This window comes from Oreochromis aureus, linkage group 20, assembly GCF_013358895.1.
Source record: "Oreochromis aureus strain Israel breed Guangdong linkage group 20, ZZ_aureus, whole genome shotgun sequence".
In the NCBI taxonomy this organism is placed as follows: Eukaryota; Metazoa; Chordata; class Actinopteri; order Cichliformes; family Cichlidae; genus Oreochromis; species Oreochromis aureus.
The window spans coordinates 8,369,925-8,390,120 of record NC_052961.1 but is presented as its reverse complement, the minus strand read 5'-3'; the positions used below and the strand labels follow the sequence as shown (position 1 = coordinate 8,390,120).

Here is a 20,196-nt window from a genome sequence, read left to right as displayed (position 1 = left end):
TCATGATCATTATTATTATTATTATTATGTATTTTTAACTTATGTTTATCTTTATCATATTTTCTTTAGATTTGAATTACTGAACTCCTGATGAGTATATTTTACTTTATATTTGTAATTATTTAATTAATTAAAGATTGTTTTAAAAATTAAATAATTAACTCCTTTCTTTTCTTTGTAATTGTTTTAATTTTATTAAGCTATTTTGTTTTCTCATGTTGTATTTTACTGATCTATTTTGCTTTATTTAAGCTAGTTTTGTTAGATAGTGTTTAAAAGTAGCCCAACATTTGGGATTTTGTGGAAGTCTGAGAACTGGATTAAGATAAACATTATCATTGTTATTAGGTACAGTTACCTACATATTTCAATTTTTCTTTTTTTTCTTTTTCCTGTTTTGTCAATTTTAATAGAAAAATAATGAAAATGTTGCCATCTTTTTGGCGGGAGTATTGTTGTCTAGTTCATTCAATTCAAGTTGGAATGTGACGTCAGCGATCTACGATGTTGCTTTCAAGTACACCGGACATAGTAAAGCTGTTACGAATTGCTGTTGAAACAACATTGTACAGCTGTCAAAACTTCAAATTTACTGTAACCATTTACATTTTGATATTGAAAGAAAGAAAAAAAGAAAACATATACTTTGAAATCGGGTACATCTCCTTAGACAATCTTTTATTCTCTACAAAACTCTAGTGGTTATTTTTTTTCAGCCGTGAAACCATAGAAGATCTGTGATATTTTCAGTATATTTTGCTTTACATAAAAATTTGTACATACATTTTGGTAATGCTACTTCCTTAATTTAACAGTGTTGTTACTATCTACTATAAACCTCTGACCATGATATTATGAACTTCAGAGCTATTGCATGGTGTTCAGACCTAATAGCCTTGAGGCTTCTTCTTTCATGGAAATACAGTTCTGTGTAGATATTTTACTGCATCAACAGTTTGAAACTGAACTGATACTGAATTTGTGTGAAAACTGAGCTTAGCAGCAAATATTGCTACTAAAACCTAATAAAGAATTTTGCATTACAGGACTTTATGTTACCTAAAGTGAGAAGACCAAGTAAAAGAATTCAGTGTTACATGAATATGATGCTGTAGATCGCTGCTGCTGAGTCAGTCTCACCTCTGTAGCTATAAGTTCTCATTTACATAGAATTTTATTTTTAGATTACAGAAAATCTGAAAAATAATTAAAAGCTGCAACTATTCACAGTGGTGGAAAGTACTGTGCATTTCCTCTAGTGCTGCACCATGTGATTACATTTTAATTTTTTTATTTCTTTTTAAAATTTCTTCTATCAGTAAATATTTCACTTTTGAATCTGCTACATTTATCTGTCTGGCTACATGTCACTTTCTGAATTTAAGATAATAATATAAATATAATTCAATAAATATACATAGTGGTTACCAGATATGACTTGCATGGGTTACATGACGACTTATAATTTCCACAATTAGCAATTTATGGAAGCCTATTTCTGCCACTGAAAACAACTGAAACTGAAGAAAAGGTCTTTTTTTTTTGTTCGTTTTTTTGTTGTTGTCAATTGTATAAGCAAATCAAAATTAGGAGATAAGAACAAATCATTGCCCTTCCTCCTTTCAAAGTTGGTTGAAACATTCCCTCCGCTACTACAACTACTAATTTACTAATTATTCTTCTTATTATATTTGATAAGAATAATAATAATGATAATAATTAATATTTAAGTAGTACTCCAAGTTTAAATTAAACTACTCTTTCTATATGAAAACCGCATGACTGTGTTTTTCAGCACCTTGAAGCTCTAAAATCCGAGTTTGTGAGGAGCCGCTGAAGGCATCAACGGGTTTAGTACTGAGTGAAGCGGCTCCGGATCAGCAGAGCAGGACTGAGCGATTGAGCGAGATACGGTCTGCTGCAGGAGCAGGAGACGCAGACAGGATCGCTGTGGACTAACTTGCATCTCTACTTTAATCCTCCCAGGAGATGAAATCCGTGTTTTAACCTCGTGGAAAACTCCAATCCAGCCCAAGATGACGGTGGATTTTGAGGACTGCATTAAAGATTCCCCCCGGTTTAGGTGAGAGCAGAGAACTCAGTATCCTAAATGTCTCCTTGAACTGTTGAACGCATTAATTCTATCCATATTTGCTGGTGTTTCCCCCTAAATCTTAACATGTGTTTTCTCAGATTAAAATGCGCCACGCTGGTTGTCACAGTGATCAGCACTTTTATTTGCTACATGCTGGATTACAATCCCAGTTTGGAGCGTCATTCAGACTGTGCGCATTTTTTCCCAGCCTCGTTTCTTACAGTAGGCACGATGATAACGATGAGCAACGCAGCCACATGAGTTGTCACATGGGCTGACTCTGACGCTCCTGATATCTGAGCTCACAGCGCCAGTTTTCAATTCATTAGCATCCATTTGACATCTAAGAAATCATTATCCCACCCCTGAAGCAATTAAATATTTTGGGTGGAAAAACTGCGAGGCTTTCGAGAATTAATCAAGAGCCTGCCATCATCTGTACTGATTTCCATAATGAATGAGCTCCTTCCCATTTATGTTCCCATTAGCTGATTACTGGTCTGAAATAGTTTAATTTTCTTATAAGAGAAAGAAAAGCAGCAAACGTTCACTACAGCAATCAGGTAAATGATCGAATAGAGTGTCTGATTGTGTAGGGGATCCCTGGATCAGAGGAAACTGAAGGTTTCCACACAGACTATACCAAAGCCCCTGACAGGGGTCCTCCAAAGGTTACATAAATAAGTAAGGAATTTTCTACACCCACATCTAAACCTGGTCCTGTGCTTCCAACAGAGTCAAGAGCCGGTCAGATGGGGAGGGGAATCAGGGTCATTTTTCCCTCCAGTGAGTGCTGAAAGATACTTAGACAGACATACTCAGAGATGAAGTACCAGCACATCAAAGTAAAGACAGTGCAAGTTGAAGTCAGTCAAATGCAGTCAAAATATATTTTAATCCTGCAAAGTTAGTTTGCCTCTTGCAGATTTTTTAATCAATGCAACTTGTTGAATTTCTGTTGATTCATGGAAGCCTATATATGAGGCGAATCGTATGCAACAAGGCTATGTGGGACATGATGCAGTAACATGATGTGATCTGATTTTCTTTTGTGCTAGATTTTCAAAAATGTGAAGTCAGACTATAGAAAAAGGTGCACAAAGAGAATGGGTAGTTAAAAGGTGCTAAGCAAAAAACCAAATAGTTGCACAGACAAACTTCTTCAACTTTTGTGTAATCCTATCTAATCTGCTTTAAAAAAAAAAAAAACTTTTTTACTGTTATGGGCCTCAGCTGTAATAACGGGGATTCTTTGCCATAGAGTACGCTGTGATTTAAAAGCTTATTGTGAAATCTCTCTGATAAATGTGCAGCACTTCCTTCTGAAATGGAAATTCTCATTTAAAGTACCTTAAAAGTCTACTACAGTGAATATACTTCACTGAACTTTACTGTTTGCTCCCTGAGATAAAATCTCTGCTTCCAAATCAAAGACTTCCCGACTTGGCAGCAGCACCTTAATGACTCCCATCTGGAGCCGGAGGAAGGCACATCACGACCTTCTCCCTCCTCGTTTCATATGCAAAGCAGTGCGGCGAGGCCACAGCGAGACAAGCTGCATGCTAAACAGCCACTGTCCTCATTATTCAGAGCTCGGAGAAGCCTCACTGTGTCATGAATGGGTGGATAAAGTTATCTCCTATCTGCCGATATGGAGTGAAAATGTACCTCCTCCCCTTTTCATGCTGCACATGTTTTCAGATTTTCCTTGCCTGCTGCAGAGGGATGTTCTCATAAGTGAGCCGTCCTCCAGTTTACAGTGCGTGAAGAGTCTTTTATCTGCTGCCCAGGATGTTTAAATGACTAGAAGAGATGCTGAAAGAAGCAAAGTAAACGCATGTTCTCGCAGGCGCTGAAGCCTGTAACAGTGTTTTCAGACACCATTCAAATGGCTCTTTTGTGGAGCTAAAAGCGGAGCTACAGTATGTAGTGTTATGTAACAACCCTGGAGGTGGATGACTGGGAGGAAGCAGCAGGGAAATTGGTTCTTTTTTACATTTGGGACTTGCGTGATTCATTCCTGCCTCCCACACGTGTAAAATCATGCAGGAAATAAGTTTTGAAGTATTATCTCTGACACTTGGCTGCCTTCTCGGTTTCCCAGCTCAAGGTTGGATGACTTATTAATGGATTACCTAGTGGAGCAAAAACTGCAGACAGTCAGGTTCTTCTTCTTCCACTTTAATGTGCTGTTTTCACACTATAAGATATTGGCAAGAAAAGTAGCCTAACCTGAAATACATACATAGACTGTATACAAAAGATGTACGTAACCACTGTGACATAATGTTCTGGTTTGTGGACTACCGACATGAGGAGACCAGTTTGTTCTTTCTTTCTTTGTTGAAGATGCTATGAGGTGGGTAATTAGTTTCAAAGACCAAAACAGGTTGTTTTTGTACATTTTATAAGACAAAGTTAGAGAAGCGAGGGTGAAATGGTTCGGACATATAAGGGCAGTGGATTGATTGGACAAATGATGGATCAAACTTCAATTTTTGTGTTTAAATCTGTTATTTAAACAGGTTCAAATGCAAATGTGACGTGGAAATCACAAAAATTGCGAGTTTAGAATAAGAAAAACATATCATACAAACTTGGTGCAGCTTTCTTTTTCTTTCAGCATCTCTCTTAAAGGGTGAATCAGTGAGAATCATCTGTCTCCAACTCACTCTGTCTCTAACATCCTCCTCTGTCACAACGACCCTCTGCATGTCCTCCTTCACATCATCCAGGTTTTCCTCCTTTGCCTCTGCCTGGCAGCTCCATATTCAACATCCTTTGCCCACTATATTTCCTCTGCACATGTCCAAACCATCTCAACCTTGCTTTTCCAACTTTGTCTCCAAACTGCTCAACATTGATGACAGCCTCCCTCTTTATTTCTGGATTGCATGAGGCAAAGTGAAAGATGAAAAGATGGAGACATTACAGTCTGTACAGCTGTTATCTCACACACAGTTTTCAGATGCTGTTGTTTGTTTATACCTGGCACCTACACTGGTGAAGACGTAAAGCTGTGAATGTTCTTAATCACACATTTGTGTGTTTATAATCACCCAACACGACACATCTGAAAGTCCTATCAGACACAAATATCACATAGTTTTCATTTCATCAAAGAATATGAAGAATTAAATTCTCTTTGACAAATGGTGCCTTCACTCTCAGGACAGATGTGAGACCGCAGCCTGCGATGCTCTGCACATCTGGACCGGTCTGTGAGGATTGCACTGCAGCACGATTCCCTCTGTTTGTGTTTACTCCGGCATGTTACTGGCAACGAGCAACGTCTGAGCTGTTTTCTCCTCACTGATGTGTTAGTCTGACGTCACACTCAGACTGAGAGAGCTGAGAGTCAAACACATGGTCGCTGTTTGTTGGCAGTTATGAGTGTTCCTTTATTCTTTTCACAAAATAAATTTGATCAGAGTATTTCTCACACATTACGACTGCTTGACGATGGCAGAAATTATAATCGCAAATATTTTGGTGATTATTTAACTAGACTTTCTAAATGTCAGCTTAAAGGATGTTTCATTAATGCCTGTTTTGCGATTTGGCGGGTTTTTTTGGCGGGTCCGCTCCCGTGAGCTTCCAGTCCTTCAGAAAAATATGACTATTGTCCAGCAAGATTCCTGCTTCCGCTGAGAAACAGACTCTTTTCTCTGCGTCAAAATGGCCCAGGGCAAAGAGTCCAGATGATCCTTCTTCCCCTCCCATGTCAACAGCTGGGGGCGGCGAGCTAAGACAAGGCTGCTGTCGTGATGAGGAGCTTCGCTTTGAGTCACAGTAGAGCAGAGAGCCCCGGCAGGCGGGGAATCCAAGGCCAGTGACCTGTGGCGCTCCCTGCTTCTGAGTCTCACAGCGTCTGTGAGAAAACGAGTGAACAGATGAATGTGTGACAGTCAGATGACGGGATAAGGGCAGAGAGGATGTCACAGTCTTTTAGAATTAACTGCCTCGGTTTAGTAGAGATTTTAGTAAATGATAAAAAATTGTTTAGCAGATCCTTTTATAGTCTGAGCAACAAGTTCTCAGTGATTTGGATTTGATTCTAAGGATGATGACGACTCCGCAGTGTAGGAACTGCATGCAAATTTATATCCAGTGCGCTAAAGCTTCACTGCTTTTATGCAATATATTTTAAAAAAGAGCTGGAGCTGGAGTTTGCTCGTTCTCCACATGCCTGTCTAGTTTCTCTTCCTCACACAGTCCGAACACATGCATGTTAGGTTGGTGTTAGCCCATATAGAGCTTTGCTCATTAGTTTTTAGTCAGTCCTTGATCTTAGCTGTTGTAAGCATTTGCTTTATGTCCCAGATTTGATGCGTTTGAAGATGTCGTGTTGAGTTGTGATCAATTATAGCAGCTTATTTAGTAAATGATCACAGTTCCTTTGTCATTTTAGAGAATAGATGGCTAATTGAGAAATTAGTCAGCAAGTTAAATGAAAGTAACCGTCACCAATGGCCTTAAATGTATCACCAGCTCTGCTTCTTCAGCTGGTGTTTGATTGATATTCCTGATGCATACTGACTCATGTGAAAAGACCCTTTCAGCACCCTGATTTTAAAATATCTGGGTCTGCTCTTGCTGCTCTGTCATGAATTAATAAATCTTTATAATTGCAAGGTTTATTAAATTCTTAATGGCATCAGAATCATCTTAAATGCTCTGTGTCACGATGAATCCAGGCGTCGGGCCAGTCTCGGTTCACGACTGTGACGGGTCATCTTTGTGTTTTGCAAGCTTGTGTTTCTACGTCTCCAGCTGCTGGAAGGGATTTCTCCGGCATGGTCTTGTTGCTTCTGCTCTATTTCCGACTGACCTCCTTCCATCTTGAATCTGTGTCAGTGGCCTTTCTGCTCAGCCATGAATGCTCCTCCCAGAACGGTGACTCCCGGCCAGTCGAGGGTGGGGAACGCACCATTATTGTAAAAGGAAAAAAACCAAAAACGCTTTGCTGATAACCACCTGCTCCCCGTCAGTTCCATTTCCTAACACGACCTTAGTTTATTATTAATTTACATCGTCTCTCGTGTATCATATTGTATATTTATGCTCATGCGGAAACATGAAGTTCAGTTTACTGACTCCCCTGTGAGAGTCGTACATTAGATCCTTTTCTGCCAGCTCCCCCAGTATTAATGTAAGGTGGTTCTGCTGTTCTAATTTTAAGTCTATGTGCTTGATTCACGTGTCAAGAAAGCTCAGTGACGTTTGCTTTCAGCTTTTTTCACCGTCTTGTTAAGGGCAGCAGCTCTGCGTGCTGCAGGTAATGAAAATGACAGTGGATTAAGTCAGCACAGAGCAGTAGGTTGGATGCGTGTCTTAATCAGGGATTGCCCCACATTTTGCCCGCTCAAAAACTCAACATCGAGGTGACACACCTGCAGGCTTAGCATCCAAATGGTGTCATCAAAAACAGATCTGATGATACACAGGGAAATATGGCTTTATAATTGCATCGTTGCTGCCCTCCTGTTGGGAATGTGCAGCGCTATTAGCTGGAGAGGCTTTTATCTTTTAGAAATGAGACCAGATGAAGCGCTCTTGCAGGCTCCAAAGCATGAGGAGGGCAGCCGCAGGAAGGTGGATTATTAAAGGAGAAATATGTCTCTGCAAACACAAAAGCAGCAGATAAACACATCTGTAAGACAGAGCTCAGGAGACGGATTGCTTTTGCAGTGCTTGCTGGTGACCTGAGATCACCTTTTTTGCTTTATTGAAGAAAAGCTCAAAGTTGTTTTATTATCACAGAGGGAGCTAGATTTTGTTTTCCTTGTGGTATTAAAAGTTTTGGTCTTAAATGAAAAGTTAAATGTTCTGATAGAGGTATCTTTATGTTAGGTCTCTTTCACCAGTTCAGACCATTCAGTGAATATAAAGATGGGCAAATTGTAAAAACTGATGATGCCTCCTCACACTGGGAGTTGGATAGCAGTGTTACTGTGAGAGGTGGAGACGTAGTGTAAGCCAAATACGAGCACACAGTCCTTGAACTTGACGCAGTGTTGGTGCCATGGTGGATAAGCTGGAGGGATGCTCTGTTACTCTGTGATTAGATGTGTCGCTGTCAGGCAGCTAATGACGACCTGTGAAAAGGAAAAGGTCACACAGCAGCTGAATGGGTCTCTTTAAAACTTGACTGACTGCTTAAGACTTTATATTTAGTAAAGAAAGAAAGAGAGGAGGGTAATGTGTCAATCACCTGCCTATTAGCTGGTGACACTGAGGGTGTGGTTTCGCAGTCAGACCTGCCTCTTGCTCGTCACACATTGAGTCAAAGGAGAAAGTGAATATTTCACCAACTGAATTGCGCGTCAAAGCCACCTGAGATGGTACAGACCTCAATAGTATATATTAAAAAGGATAAATATGTGTTCTGATTCTGGTTTTTGATTCTTATTTTTTGGCTAAAATGTGCCCCAAATTCTCCTTTGATAGTAAAGGTTGCCAACCCCTCTTGCATAACTAGGTTAGACCATTGCTGCGTCTAAGTCCTGAAAGTTAATTGATGATTTGTGTAAATGGAAATGAATCCCTGGTGAAACCTATTTGTGATGCAGAGATGATGTCACCCCTTTTGTGCCTTTTGTGTCGAAGGAGGCCGCTCGTCTGACCCCCTCATTTCATTTTAATGAAAAGCAAGACGTTTCACACACTGTGCACACAAAGAGCCGTGAAAAGCAGGGCGCCGCATACCGAATGCTGCGCTAATCTGCTTCTGACGGACATCCCGAGAGATTACAAAGGCCCGGAGCCGATGCACGGCCAGGAGAGACCAAGAGCACGGACAGTTTATCAAGTGCAATGAAATCTAATAGCCCGACCTCACAGCTGCTCAGTTCCTCTCGATTCGCTTTCAGATCAGCCGTCCGGTGTTTCCGCAGGTTGAGCGTGCTGCGCCGCAGACATTGAATCAGCACTGTGGCAACTAAATGATGGATGAGTTGTAGTAAATTGGCATTAGTATTCCTTGCGCAACCCGTGGCAAAAGCAATGACTAATGCGAGCCAGGAGAGATGGAAAACAAGAGCTGGGCCAGTAAGCACAGTATCACACAGACACTGAGCAGCTTTTTATGCTGATAATCCCAGCCTTTGGTCTTACTTCACAGTGTGGGTCAACAGAACCTCTCACAACTTGGCATTTGTTTTTCCCAACAGATTGGATTATGGTAATGGGTGGCGAACATCTGATGCTAATTCTTTATGCCTGCAGATATCAGATGTCTTGTACAATTTTCAAGAGAAAATCCACTTTTCCCCTGATATGCAGGAGAAGGGATCCAATTTGCCCAGAGACAGTCCGGATCATGTGTTTTGTTCAACTGTTGGCAAAGAGAAAAAACATGACGGGAAACATCCAAAAAAATTAAGGGAAACAGTGAAAACTTATGTAACCGGCGTCACTAGCAATAGAGAAAAATGCACTAGTTTAATCTACTCACCTTCAGCTCTTCCTGGGCTTCAGTGTGACTCAGCGCTGTTTGAAATGGACTATAACTTTGAGTTAATATAAATAATCCGGCTAACGTTCCTGTTGGATTAATCACACTGTGAATTCCAGCTGTCGGATGTACTGCAGCACAGGCCGGCGTAATTTGTCAGGACAGCGGTGTGGCTTTTTCTTCCTCTCTTTTCTCATCTGTCTCTTTCTCTCTTTTTTTTTGTTGCTTTCACTTCACATTAAAGGAATTAATGGTCTCGTTTGCTTTCCGTTCAGGAGTAAGATGAGAGGATTAGCATCACTTTTGGGTGTCTGTTTAAGCTCAATGTACGAAAGTGTGCCTAGCAGCCAGTTAGCATAAAAACATGCTGCTTTTGTCAGAAGAAACAAACCAAATCCATTTACTTTCAACTTAGAAGCTCACAGCTTAACACCACTATCGCCAGTTAGTGGGTTTGTCTTATTTTGGGTTATTCGAAATTCGACATCTGCTCAGTTCAAGAAATAGCAGTTACACGACAGCTAAATGAAGTTCCCACACGGCAGCATCTGGACAACTTAAGCAAATTAAATATGTCCTAATTAAATGCTGAAATGCTAAACTTTGTGGACCTTTTGTAATATCTGGATCTGGTTAACTGTTACCAAACTTTAAGCTAAGCAGCCAGTTTAAGCTGTTTTCTAAGATGTGCTCAGAAATCAAATGTATTTAAAACCAACTAGCTGGGTGCTGGTTTAGCTTACCAGGTTGAGAAGGCGACCTATATGCCATAAGAGAAATGTAGAGACACTCTGATTTACTGTATTTCATCCCACTGGTCTTTCTCCCAGTTCTTCTGCCCCAACAATATTTTTAAAAAAAATAAAGAAAGAACTGGACAGACTGAAAAGTAAAAAGCTTGAGAAAAGACGACTCAGTTTGTTTAAAATGTGGACAACAGCTCACATTTTTAGATCAACTTTGCTGGGGTTCATGGATTGAGCAATTTTAAGTGGAAAGACTTAGATTTAAAAAGAAAAAACAGTTTCTGGGGCTTTGTGGAGGAGAAAAGTAGCAAAAGAAGAAATGTTTCTGGAGTTCACTTAGCAGCTGGAAAATTAGTTTAATGAATGCTAAACAGCCACTTTGATTTGAATACACAAAGTCTGCAATAAGGTTGTTTTGCTTTCCAGTGATTCATTTAAATCAGATAAAGCACTTTTGAATGTGATAGTTCTGTTTGCACAAACCAGAAGATTTTACACTTATTGAACAATTTACAGCAATTTTCCAGAATTTTTAAATGATGATTCCGTTTATTAAAATAAATTAAGCTATCCAAACCTACCTGGCCCTGTGTTAAAAACTAATTGCCCCCCAATCCTAATTACCGGTTGTGCCACCCTTGGCAGCAAGAACTGTAATCAAGTGTTTGCGATAACTGGCAAAGAGTTTTTCGCAACACTGTTGAGAAATTTTGGCCCAGTGTTCTTTGCAGAGTTGTTTAGTCTTGCGACATTTGAGGGTTTTTAAGCATAAACAAGCTGTTTAAGGTCACGGCAAAGCATTTGAATCTGATTTGCTTCCAAACACTGCAGTGATTGGGCCACTTAAAAACCTTGATTTTGTATTGAGCCATTCAGAGGTGGACTTGGATGAATGGATGTCCCGACATTCTCGTGGAGGGACTTTCTGGTTCCATCAATTATGACGAATTGTTCAGATCCTCACGCATCAAAGCAACCCCAGACATTAAACTACCACCACCATGTTTGACCATGATTGATGGATCATAAAAATCTGCTTTGACATCCAAAACTGATCTCTTAATGACAAACAATCAGAAAGACCCAACGTCCTCAGCGTGTGGCGGCTGACCTGCTTCGATCTTGTGGCCTGTCGTGCGTCAGCTGTGCTTTTGATATGCTATTTTTTTTTTAAAACTTGCCCTCCAGTGGAAAGCAGCAGCATGTGAGGAGCTGTCCTCTGGGTTTGGCTGTGAGCTTATGGCTCTGCGTCATTTGTCAGCAGACTCACAGAAAGCAGACATGATAACCCATATTAGGGATTTTTACCACTGAATTCTTTACACATAAAATAAGCTTTACAGAGATTTTAACCGAGGTTTAATAGGACAGATAGAAAGATGTGACTGGAGAGCTTTCTCTGTTTAATGTCATGTCTCTATAACGGCTCCCTTGATGACCGGGCTGCATGGAAAGCCTCCCTGGCTGGGTGGCTTCCAGGTGTGTGAACATCAGCTCACAGCTACATAGGATAATGTTATCGACTGTAGTGGGAATTTCACAGTGCAGCTGTGGCTGTTTGTCGCTACCCGAGGAATGAAAAGTGACTCCACATCCAACGCAAATACGAGGCTGTTACCCCGACAGTGTGAAAAGTAGATGCTGAAGGAATTTGCTGGGCTTCGACTCAGCTCAGATTTGCAATGCTGAATCACACGTGTACAAGCATCTGTTTTTGATTTGCTCCATCCCTCTCACTCCCTGCCTCATACTCTCCCCTTTTCTTCCCCTTTCCGTCCTCCCCTGCCTTCCCATGTGTGCGGGGGTAGACTTCTGGTCACGCCTGGACCAGAACAGGGTCTGGGGAAGGTTCAGGAAGTGCGTCAGTTTGCTGAAATATTGAAAGCAGGTTCAGCATAAAGGGCAAAACGCTGGGGAGACAATGTGTGTGAGGATGTTGCTGAGTCTTCGGTTATGACACCTAGCTCTGAGTCACAACGTAAATCTCTTAAATATCTTCCAGCATTAATAAAACTTAAAAGTCCACCGAGGAGCAAAAGGAGAAGACGGAGTTTTCCTTTTTGCACTTCAGCAAAACTGCTGTGACTGAAGAAACACACTGTCAAATCCTTAAAGTGAGGATTTGTAGTTTTGTTTTTATATCATTATGAATTTTTTGGCTTTGTGTAGATTAGTTGATTCATTTTGTGGTTGATTAACCTGCAATTATTGTTTTTGGTTTTCTGTTTGTTAGATTTAGACCAAGCACACCTATAGCTTGTTTACTTGGCTCCAAATCAGTTAATGAGTTTGTAAACTTGCAGCTTTCCCCTTGACTTGGTTTGTTTTCACACAGAGAAAAGTCCAAATGAACTCCTAGCAAACCAAAATGCATCACCACAAACCATGCAAGATTGTGCAGTGGAACAACAATAGTAAATACAGAAAGAAGGTGCTGTGTTCTGGATTATTAGAGAACATGATGAATTAATGTTCATTTCATGGCTAGCTGCTAGTTATTACAGATCTTAGCACACCTAATTTTTGGTGTGGCCAATTTGGTCTGCACCCAAATGTGATTACTGTGTTCACATTTGCACCAAGGAGGAACACAAACCAGAGTTCGATTTAAGTGGACTAAACACTTCAGGTGTGAAAACGCCCTGAGGCCGTGTCCACACTATTACATTTTCGTTTGAAAACGCATCTTTTTCTCTCCGTTTTGGTCTCCCGTCCACACTGAGATGGCGTTTTTGGTCAAGGAAAATGGAGCGTTTTGAAAACGCTCTCCAAAGCAGATACATTTGAAAACGCCGTTTTCGTGTCGCAGTGTGGACTGGGTAATCGCAGGCTTTCGGAAACTATGATGCATTTCAGTCATATGATGCAGTCATGTGACCAATTAAACTAAGATGTCGGAGGGCATTATACTGCAGTTGTTTTGTTTGCTCTCAATTGTGACAGCCCTATTAAAGATTAATATCAGTTTGTACAAGCTCCAGATAGCTTTTCTTTAAATTCTTTGATTCTCACTCGCTTTTGCAACTTTGTACTTTTGTGATACTCACAGCAACACTCCACCTCATTGTTAGTCCATTTAAAAAACTCGGTGCTTTTCCTCGACATTTTGCTGCAACGTTTCAAAGAGCTGGAAAGTAAATAAATGGCGGACAGAAATGAGGCAGGTCGATTCGTCTTAGGTTTCACGCATGCGCAATACAGGAACGTAAGCGTTTTCAGTCGTTTCAGTGTGGATGAACAACTGTTCGGAAACGACTGAAAATGATAGTATGGATGCGGAGCGTTGTTAGACGACCAGATTAGTGTAGACGTAGCCTAAATCACATATATCGTGAAATAGGAGCTGGGCCAGTGGTGGGTTGCAAAGCAGCTTGCAAATGCACAGCTTAAAAAATGACTTTAATACTCAATCCTTTCTTTTCAGCTCATCTCTAATCATGGTCTCAGTTTTCCTGCCATCGGCATTAATGCACTGACCGCTATCACTGGTTTAGCTCTGATAATGAAGAAAAATTTAGAAATGTTTAAAAGTTGTGCTTTTCTCTGACTCCTGTCAGATTTACTGGCGTCAGACGACCTTCTAACCCTGACTCTGTTGCAGAATTTGTTGTATTACCCACCTAATCTCCAGTCACTAAACCACCAACTGTATCACATTATTTCACTGACCTTTGCTAAACCAACAGCGCAGTCGGTGTTTTGCATTCCACTTTACTCATTTTTCATTGTTTTCTCACTGTTTTCCATGTTTGTTTGCGGCTCTCCTCGGAGAGTTGGGTTTGCCGAAGAGGCCAATGAGCCGTGACTCGGCTTCATTTTTTTTCTCCCCGTTTTCTCACAAAACTGTGTAATTCTGCTCTTTTCTTTCCTCGTTCTGAGTCTGGCAGAGCTGGCAATGCTGCGATTCTCCGGGGGGGCCGTTTTCAGTGCCTTGTTTCTGCATTGTTAACTGAGCGCAGACAGCTGTCCCACCACGCTGCACTTCGCTGAATTCTCATCTTTGTCTTTGCATACTGGTTGCTGCTGTTGGATTGCGGGTCTGTGTGACTTTTCCACATCTGAATAGCGGAACAAACCCTGTACCCTGCCTGCCTTTGTCTATGCTTCCTTGCTGGCAGTGTCATGGTCTGGTTAAGTCACTTCTGATGGTCACCTCAACTTTCAGGTTCATGGGCAGGGTTAGGTTAAGAGGGTCCAGAGTGACGTAAGGGGCATGTTGCTGACACGGTGCATAGGAAACACCTGGGGGAAGCCTCGCAGGAAGTGACAGCTCTCCTGTTATCTTTGACTGTCTGTCAATAAGCTGATCCTTTTTTTTGTGGATCTCTGGATTAAAACTAAGACATCATATAGCCCAGTTAAAGTCTGTACAGCCTGAAAAGGATGTGAGCATAAGCCGTATCGAAGCTGCTGTTTCTGTAAGCACCATCTCTCAAGCTTCTAGACAGGAAGGAGCTGAATGCTTCACACGTCTGGTATGTCTTTCTAGTGGAAGCCAAGCTGCATGTTTAACCCACAAAAATGCCGGGTAGACTCCCAGCTCAGCCCCGTCACAGCCGGACACATCACGCCTGTGTAGGGATTTTCACTAGGGGGATTTCAGCTATTTCACCAAAATGTCGGGGTGTTGCACTGAAGGTTTGGCTTTCTGTGAACTATTCTGTGCTGGTATTTTACTCCGACAGCCTGGTATGCTGCCTAGAAAAAGGCTGAGAGAAGCAGCACATCTGTAGGCTTTATTGTCTTCCTCCCTTCAATGGAACATTGTCCAGGACGGTTCTCACAACTCAGGCCTCTCAGTGTGTGTGTGTGTGTGTGTGTGTGTTGTCTTTCTTTAGTCTCCTGCATCCCAAATATCTTCATTGACATTTTTGTGTGTTGCAGTCATCTCGGACCACCCTGAGTTGGTATAAACCTATGCTGCCATCCCAGAGCTCACGTATCCTGACCTTTTTTTGGCCTGTCCCTCCTTCCCAGACGCTTGTACAATACTCTTGTGACATCACACATATCCTCTTGCCTCCTATGTAATAATAAACACTCAACCCGAGGCTGTCCATTTCCCCTTTATGATGCACAGGAAGAACTTGTAGGCCAGCTCCTAAAATAGGGGTGGAGTTCCACTGAAAGGGTTAATCTGTGTCACATTTCCCCCTGCGTGACTGTTGACATTTCCCCCTTGGGCTGTGGTGGCCTAATTGTATGACCCCCTTCCCACCCTCAGAGCAGGCGCTGCATTGTGCATGGTGGCTAAACCCAGCTGGTTTGTTAAAAAGCTAATTGCAGCCACTTTTTTCTAATTGTGCAGTGGTGACACTTTTAAACCTGCACTCCACTTAATCTTCATCGCAGCTAGATTTCAGCTGAATACAAGAAAATGATGTTGGGCTCCATCCAAAGAAGAAGGGGTTAAGTCAGCCAATTTAGCAGCTGATCAGAGTGTTTCCACCAGTTCAGTCTAGAATTAAACCAACTATTTCCAACCAGGTTTCTGGAGATTGATTTATGCCAGGCATTCTGGTTGCTTGACCATCACCAATGATTATGAGTATATTGGTCAATATTGGAATCTCAATTAGCACAGTTATGAATTCATTTAAAAATGAAGCAGTATATGAACTTAAAAATCCATCTTTCTGCTGAAGCTTTTCTTGAACTTTAAATAAGAGCTGAGTGGATAAAGGGCTGCCCGGTACACACTTAGGCGTGGAGAATCTGCTGTAGCTTCAGTTTGATATGCAGAATCGATCCCAGACAAAATTATGGATTGTTTTCCTTTGCGACAGATAGCAGGAAAAGTGAAGGAGAAGGTTTACAAGATGCTATTGAGACCTGCTGATATTCAGTTTGGAGATGGTGGCAGTAACAAAAGGACAAGAGGCAGACACGTGCAGAGGACGGATAGTGGATATACTGAGCAAAGGAAGTTGAATTTAGAACTGCCAGGAAGGAAGAAAAGAGGAAAAACACAGAAAAGATTCATGGATGTAGTGAAGGAGGACATACCGAGGGTTGGTGTGGCAGGGGAGGATGCTAGACATGCAGATGATTCACTGTGGTGAGCAGCAAAGATCCCATTTATCCCATTCATTACATTGTGATATGTGTTCTACATGGGATTTTAAAGTGATGGTGGTATTTAACCAGAGACCTAAATCTTTATAGTTTGAATATGGACATGGGTGTGAACTTTCATGAAAGTTAGACTGTAGAGTTGCAATTGCGAGATTAAGCTAAAAACTGGAGGCTAAATATTATATGGTTATTACAGCTTCCTTCTGTCTTGTGAAGGAACAGTTAACTGTTCACATTTATTTTTTTTACATTTTGGGATCACCGGACCACGGCGTCAGAAGAACAGAAAGATAATGTGGTGTGTTAATTTCTTTGTGGCATTTGCTGAAGTGTGTTTGCAGGCTGTTGCATCACACTCGCTCTGGTCGTCGGCGCGCAGCGGTGGTTTTGCTCTCACACTTGTGTTTTATCCATTACAGCGCTGAGAGTGAAACCTGCATTGTTGTGCGCTCATGTATTGCGAGCAAAGTGGGAGTGTATTGTTTATGAAATCCCTAGAATAGCTTCACCACTGACCTGCAACAAGTCAAGGTCACGCGGGACTCGCTGGCTCCGTTCCCGTTCATTGTCTCCCTTCTCCAAGAACTTCGCTGTCAGCGGGAAGTTCGAAACATGTCTGCTTCCAAATCGACTGTAAATACCGGACGCTGAAATTGATGCTTGCATTTGTAGATGGACCTCATCTTCTCTTCCTCTCTGAGTCTGTTGTTGTGTTTATATGCTTTAGTGCCTTCAGATAATATCCCTAAAGACTAGGGATATTATTAGGAAGCTAATGGGTTTCTAACCACAAAGCTCCAGAGGGTTTTAAGAGCTTTAAAGGTGTGATGTGTCGTACAGTGTGTAAAGACTAATTTTAGTTTTTATGGTTTATACATTTCTTTTGTATTTTCTTCATGTGGTTTGAAAATGATACAGATGGTTTATCCTTTATTAAGCACCTTAAAGTATAATATATATCTTATATATATCTTATATCTTATTTTTTTTGTTCTTTTCTTTCAGCTAAACTACTTTCTGTAGTTATAAACATCTTTGATTTTTTTAAGTGGATTTGTTTGACATTGGGTGGGGCAGACACTTTCCACTGCCAACAAATGTTTTGTCTGCAAAACTGTAGAGCAATACAGAAGATCCTGCATAAGTATAAATGCTGGCAATGCTTTTTGCCATCTGTGTGGGCTGTGTTGTACAACCTACATACATTGAGTGCAGAAGTATAAATAAGAGAACAGAATAGAATAGAATAATCCTTTAATTGTCCCACAAGGGGAAATTTGGGTGTAACAGCAGCAAGAAAGACACATATATAAACAAACAGTACACAAGACACAGAACAGAAACATACACAATTTTTACATATTTACATCAAGGACAATGGTTACCAAAAACAGAGTACTGTACCGTTATTAAATTAAATAAAATTAAATACATAAATAAAGCATTACAGGGCTGTGTTTATTGCACAGCTCCCAACTGCAGGAAGTAGTCCTAGTTCACTTCTGAAGCCTCTCTGAGCTGCTCTTCACCTGCTGCAGGTTCTGGTTTGGGTGGCGGGCTAGCTCGCAGAATAAGAACTACTGTTGGCGATGTTAGAGAAGCGCCGTTTGCAGGGCGATAAACTTTCTGGACAGCAACCCAATGACATTGATGAGCACAACAGTAGCTACGTGTCCAGCCAGTTTGCGGGGAAACATGAGATAGGAAGAGCTGGAGCTAGCCGGGGTTATTAGATATCATAAAATATTTTAGTTATATATTAATAACTGAGGAGACTAAAACTAACAGTAAAACTATACTAATTTAAAAATGCCAAACTATAAAAACTCTGGAACTAGTTTGTTAGCAACCAAATTTCAGAATAAAAGCCAGGTGAAAGAAATGCTAAAATGAGTCACAAAATACACCCGTCCAGCCTGCCCAAGTAAAGTCTGTTTGAGAGAAACACTGGGCCTAGTTTGGCTTCACTTTCTTGTGCCGTCATCAGCTTTATATACAAGCCCAAGCCTCGATCAGTGAAATTGATTCTGGAGCCGCTGGTAGGTTCGAGAGCCTCCTTATTGCTCATGTATTTGGAAATAATCTGAGCTTACTCAGCAGTACCAGTGAACACACGCGGTATCTGACTGCTTCCCTTCAGGTTATCCAAATAGATCAGGAGTCTCTGAAAAGATGCTTTTCGTAAAGGCAAAAGTGAGAGATCCACAGTCAGATGCATGATGGAGATGTGATGTTGCTTTTAGACACTCGCTCCTGACTGTCGTCAGTGCTGAAATCCATCCAGCTGTCTGACTGCAGAATGAAAGGAGATATTGTGCAGGAGACGTCTGTTCCAAAGCTGACCTGCAGTTAAAGCTTTGAAATATTAGTGGAAAGGCTGACACGGGAAAGAAAACCATCACGGATCCAACTCCGATGTAACAGGAGAGAGACTTTCAGGGTTATAATTGTGGATTTCGGGGCTGTGCTTTCACACACTCTCGATGCAAGTCCTCAGCTCTGAAATCCAGCTAATAACTCAGGTTTGTGTACCCTAACATTAATCTGTCTGAGAAGAAGCTAAAATTAGATAATCCAGATGTTTTGCCATTTCTCTCTGGCACAAATCCGCGAGCCAGACGAGTTATAAATGGAAATGTTATTTTCCTTATTAGAAGAATCTCAGAGGATGACTTCAATGAGAGGGAAGCAGCTGTACTTGACATATTTGCATATTTTGTACATGAAAGAGCCTTTTATCATATGGTAATTATTCTGAATGCCGTTAACATGTTTTTTTCCTTTAGTCCAAAATGTGTAGATGTCTTTGTTAGGAGTGTGTCGGCAGGGTGTCATCGCCGATGTGTTTGAGCTGACGGTTACGAATTTGAGCGAGTGTGATTTCAGAAAGAGCGGGAAAGGCTTCCTCAGCTGTTTTTTTCTGTGCAGCTGTGAAGCAAACGGAGGAGATATGCCGTGACGTTCCTGTTCCTTTTGGCAGACGAGCCCTGCTCTTGCCTCTGTGCTGCAGAGGAGGGCCGAGGGCAGCTGCTCAGAGGTCACGGCGGGGTCGGGTTTGGCAGTCAGTGCTTCCTCTTAAGTGTGAATAAGGTGCAGCTCTTTCTGAGCAAGTGTTACATTCAAATGTTAAAAAATTGCCTGTTATATAGTTATACTGGAAGTGTAATTGGTTAACAGCTGGTCCACTGAAATATCTCAACATCTGTTGGCTTGATTGCCATGAAATATTAAACGGACGTTTGTGGTTCCCAGAGGACGACTTGTACTGACGTTGTTAGGATGCCTGGGTCGTTGACCCAGAGGTTTTTGAGTTTATTATATGATTTATCATTTCTGGGTTTCTTTGAGTTCTGTCTTTTGGTTTATGTCTCGGTGTGATCCTTAGTTGCTGTCTCCCCTGTCTGCTGTATCCCCACGTCCAGTCAGTGTCTGTCTGCCCTGGTCCCACGTCTCTGTTCCCTCTGGTGTAGTGCCTGCATGTGAGTCTGTGCCTTTTGTTCGGTCTGTGTTATGTGCTTCCTGTTTTACTTTGATGGTCTCGGTCTTATCTCAGTGTGTTCAGTTTACGCTTCCTTGTCTCGTCAGTTCTGATTTGCCCCAGCTGTGTTTCCCTCATGTTGCTCATTCCCTGATTGCTCCCTCTGTGTATTTAAGCCCTGTGTTTCTCTATGTCCGTGTTGCGATCTACCGTTCATTTTGCTGTGTGTTCCGTCTGCTTGTTCATGTAAGTTTATTTTGTATTTTCAGGGTTTTTGTTACTTTTTGCCATTCAGCATTAAAGCTGAGTTTTTGAAATATACTTTTGCCTCCGAGTGTCTGCACTT

The 20,196-nt window shown here is 41.3% G+C and overlaps 1 protein-coding gene across 4 annotated transcripts in view; it reads left to right on the top strand.

The window, feature by feature from the left end:
- The first annotated feature begins 1,896 nt into the window (after positions 1–1,896).
- Positions 1,897–20,196, top strand: part of LOC116322023 (arf-GAP with coiled-coil, ANK repeat and PH domain-containing protein 3-like) — an 81,137-nt gene continuing 62,837 nt past the window's right edge. For all 4 annotated transcript variants that reach the window (XM_031741993.2, XM_039604213.1, XM_031741992.2 and 1 more), the window contains exon 1: positions 1,897–2,083. In XM_031741993.2, coding sequence (XP_031597853.1) covers positions 2,037–2,083 — 47 coding nt within the window. In that variant the 5' untranslated portion in view covers positions 1,897–2,036. The remainder of the gene's footprint in view (positions 2,084–20,196) is intronic.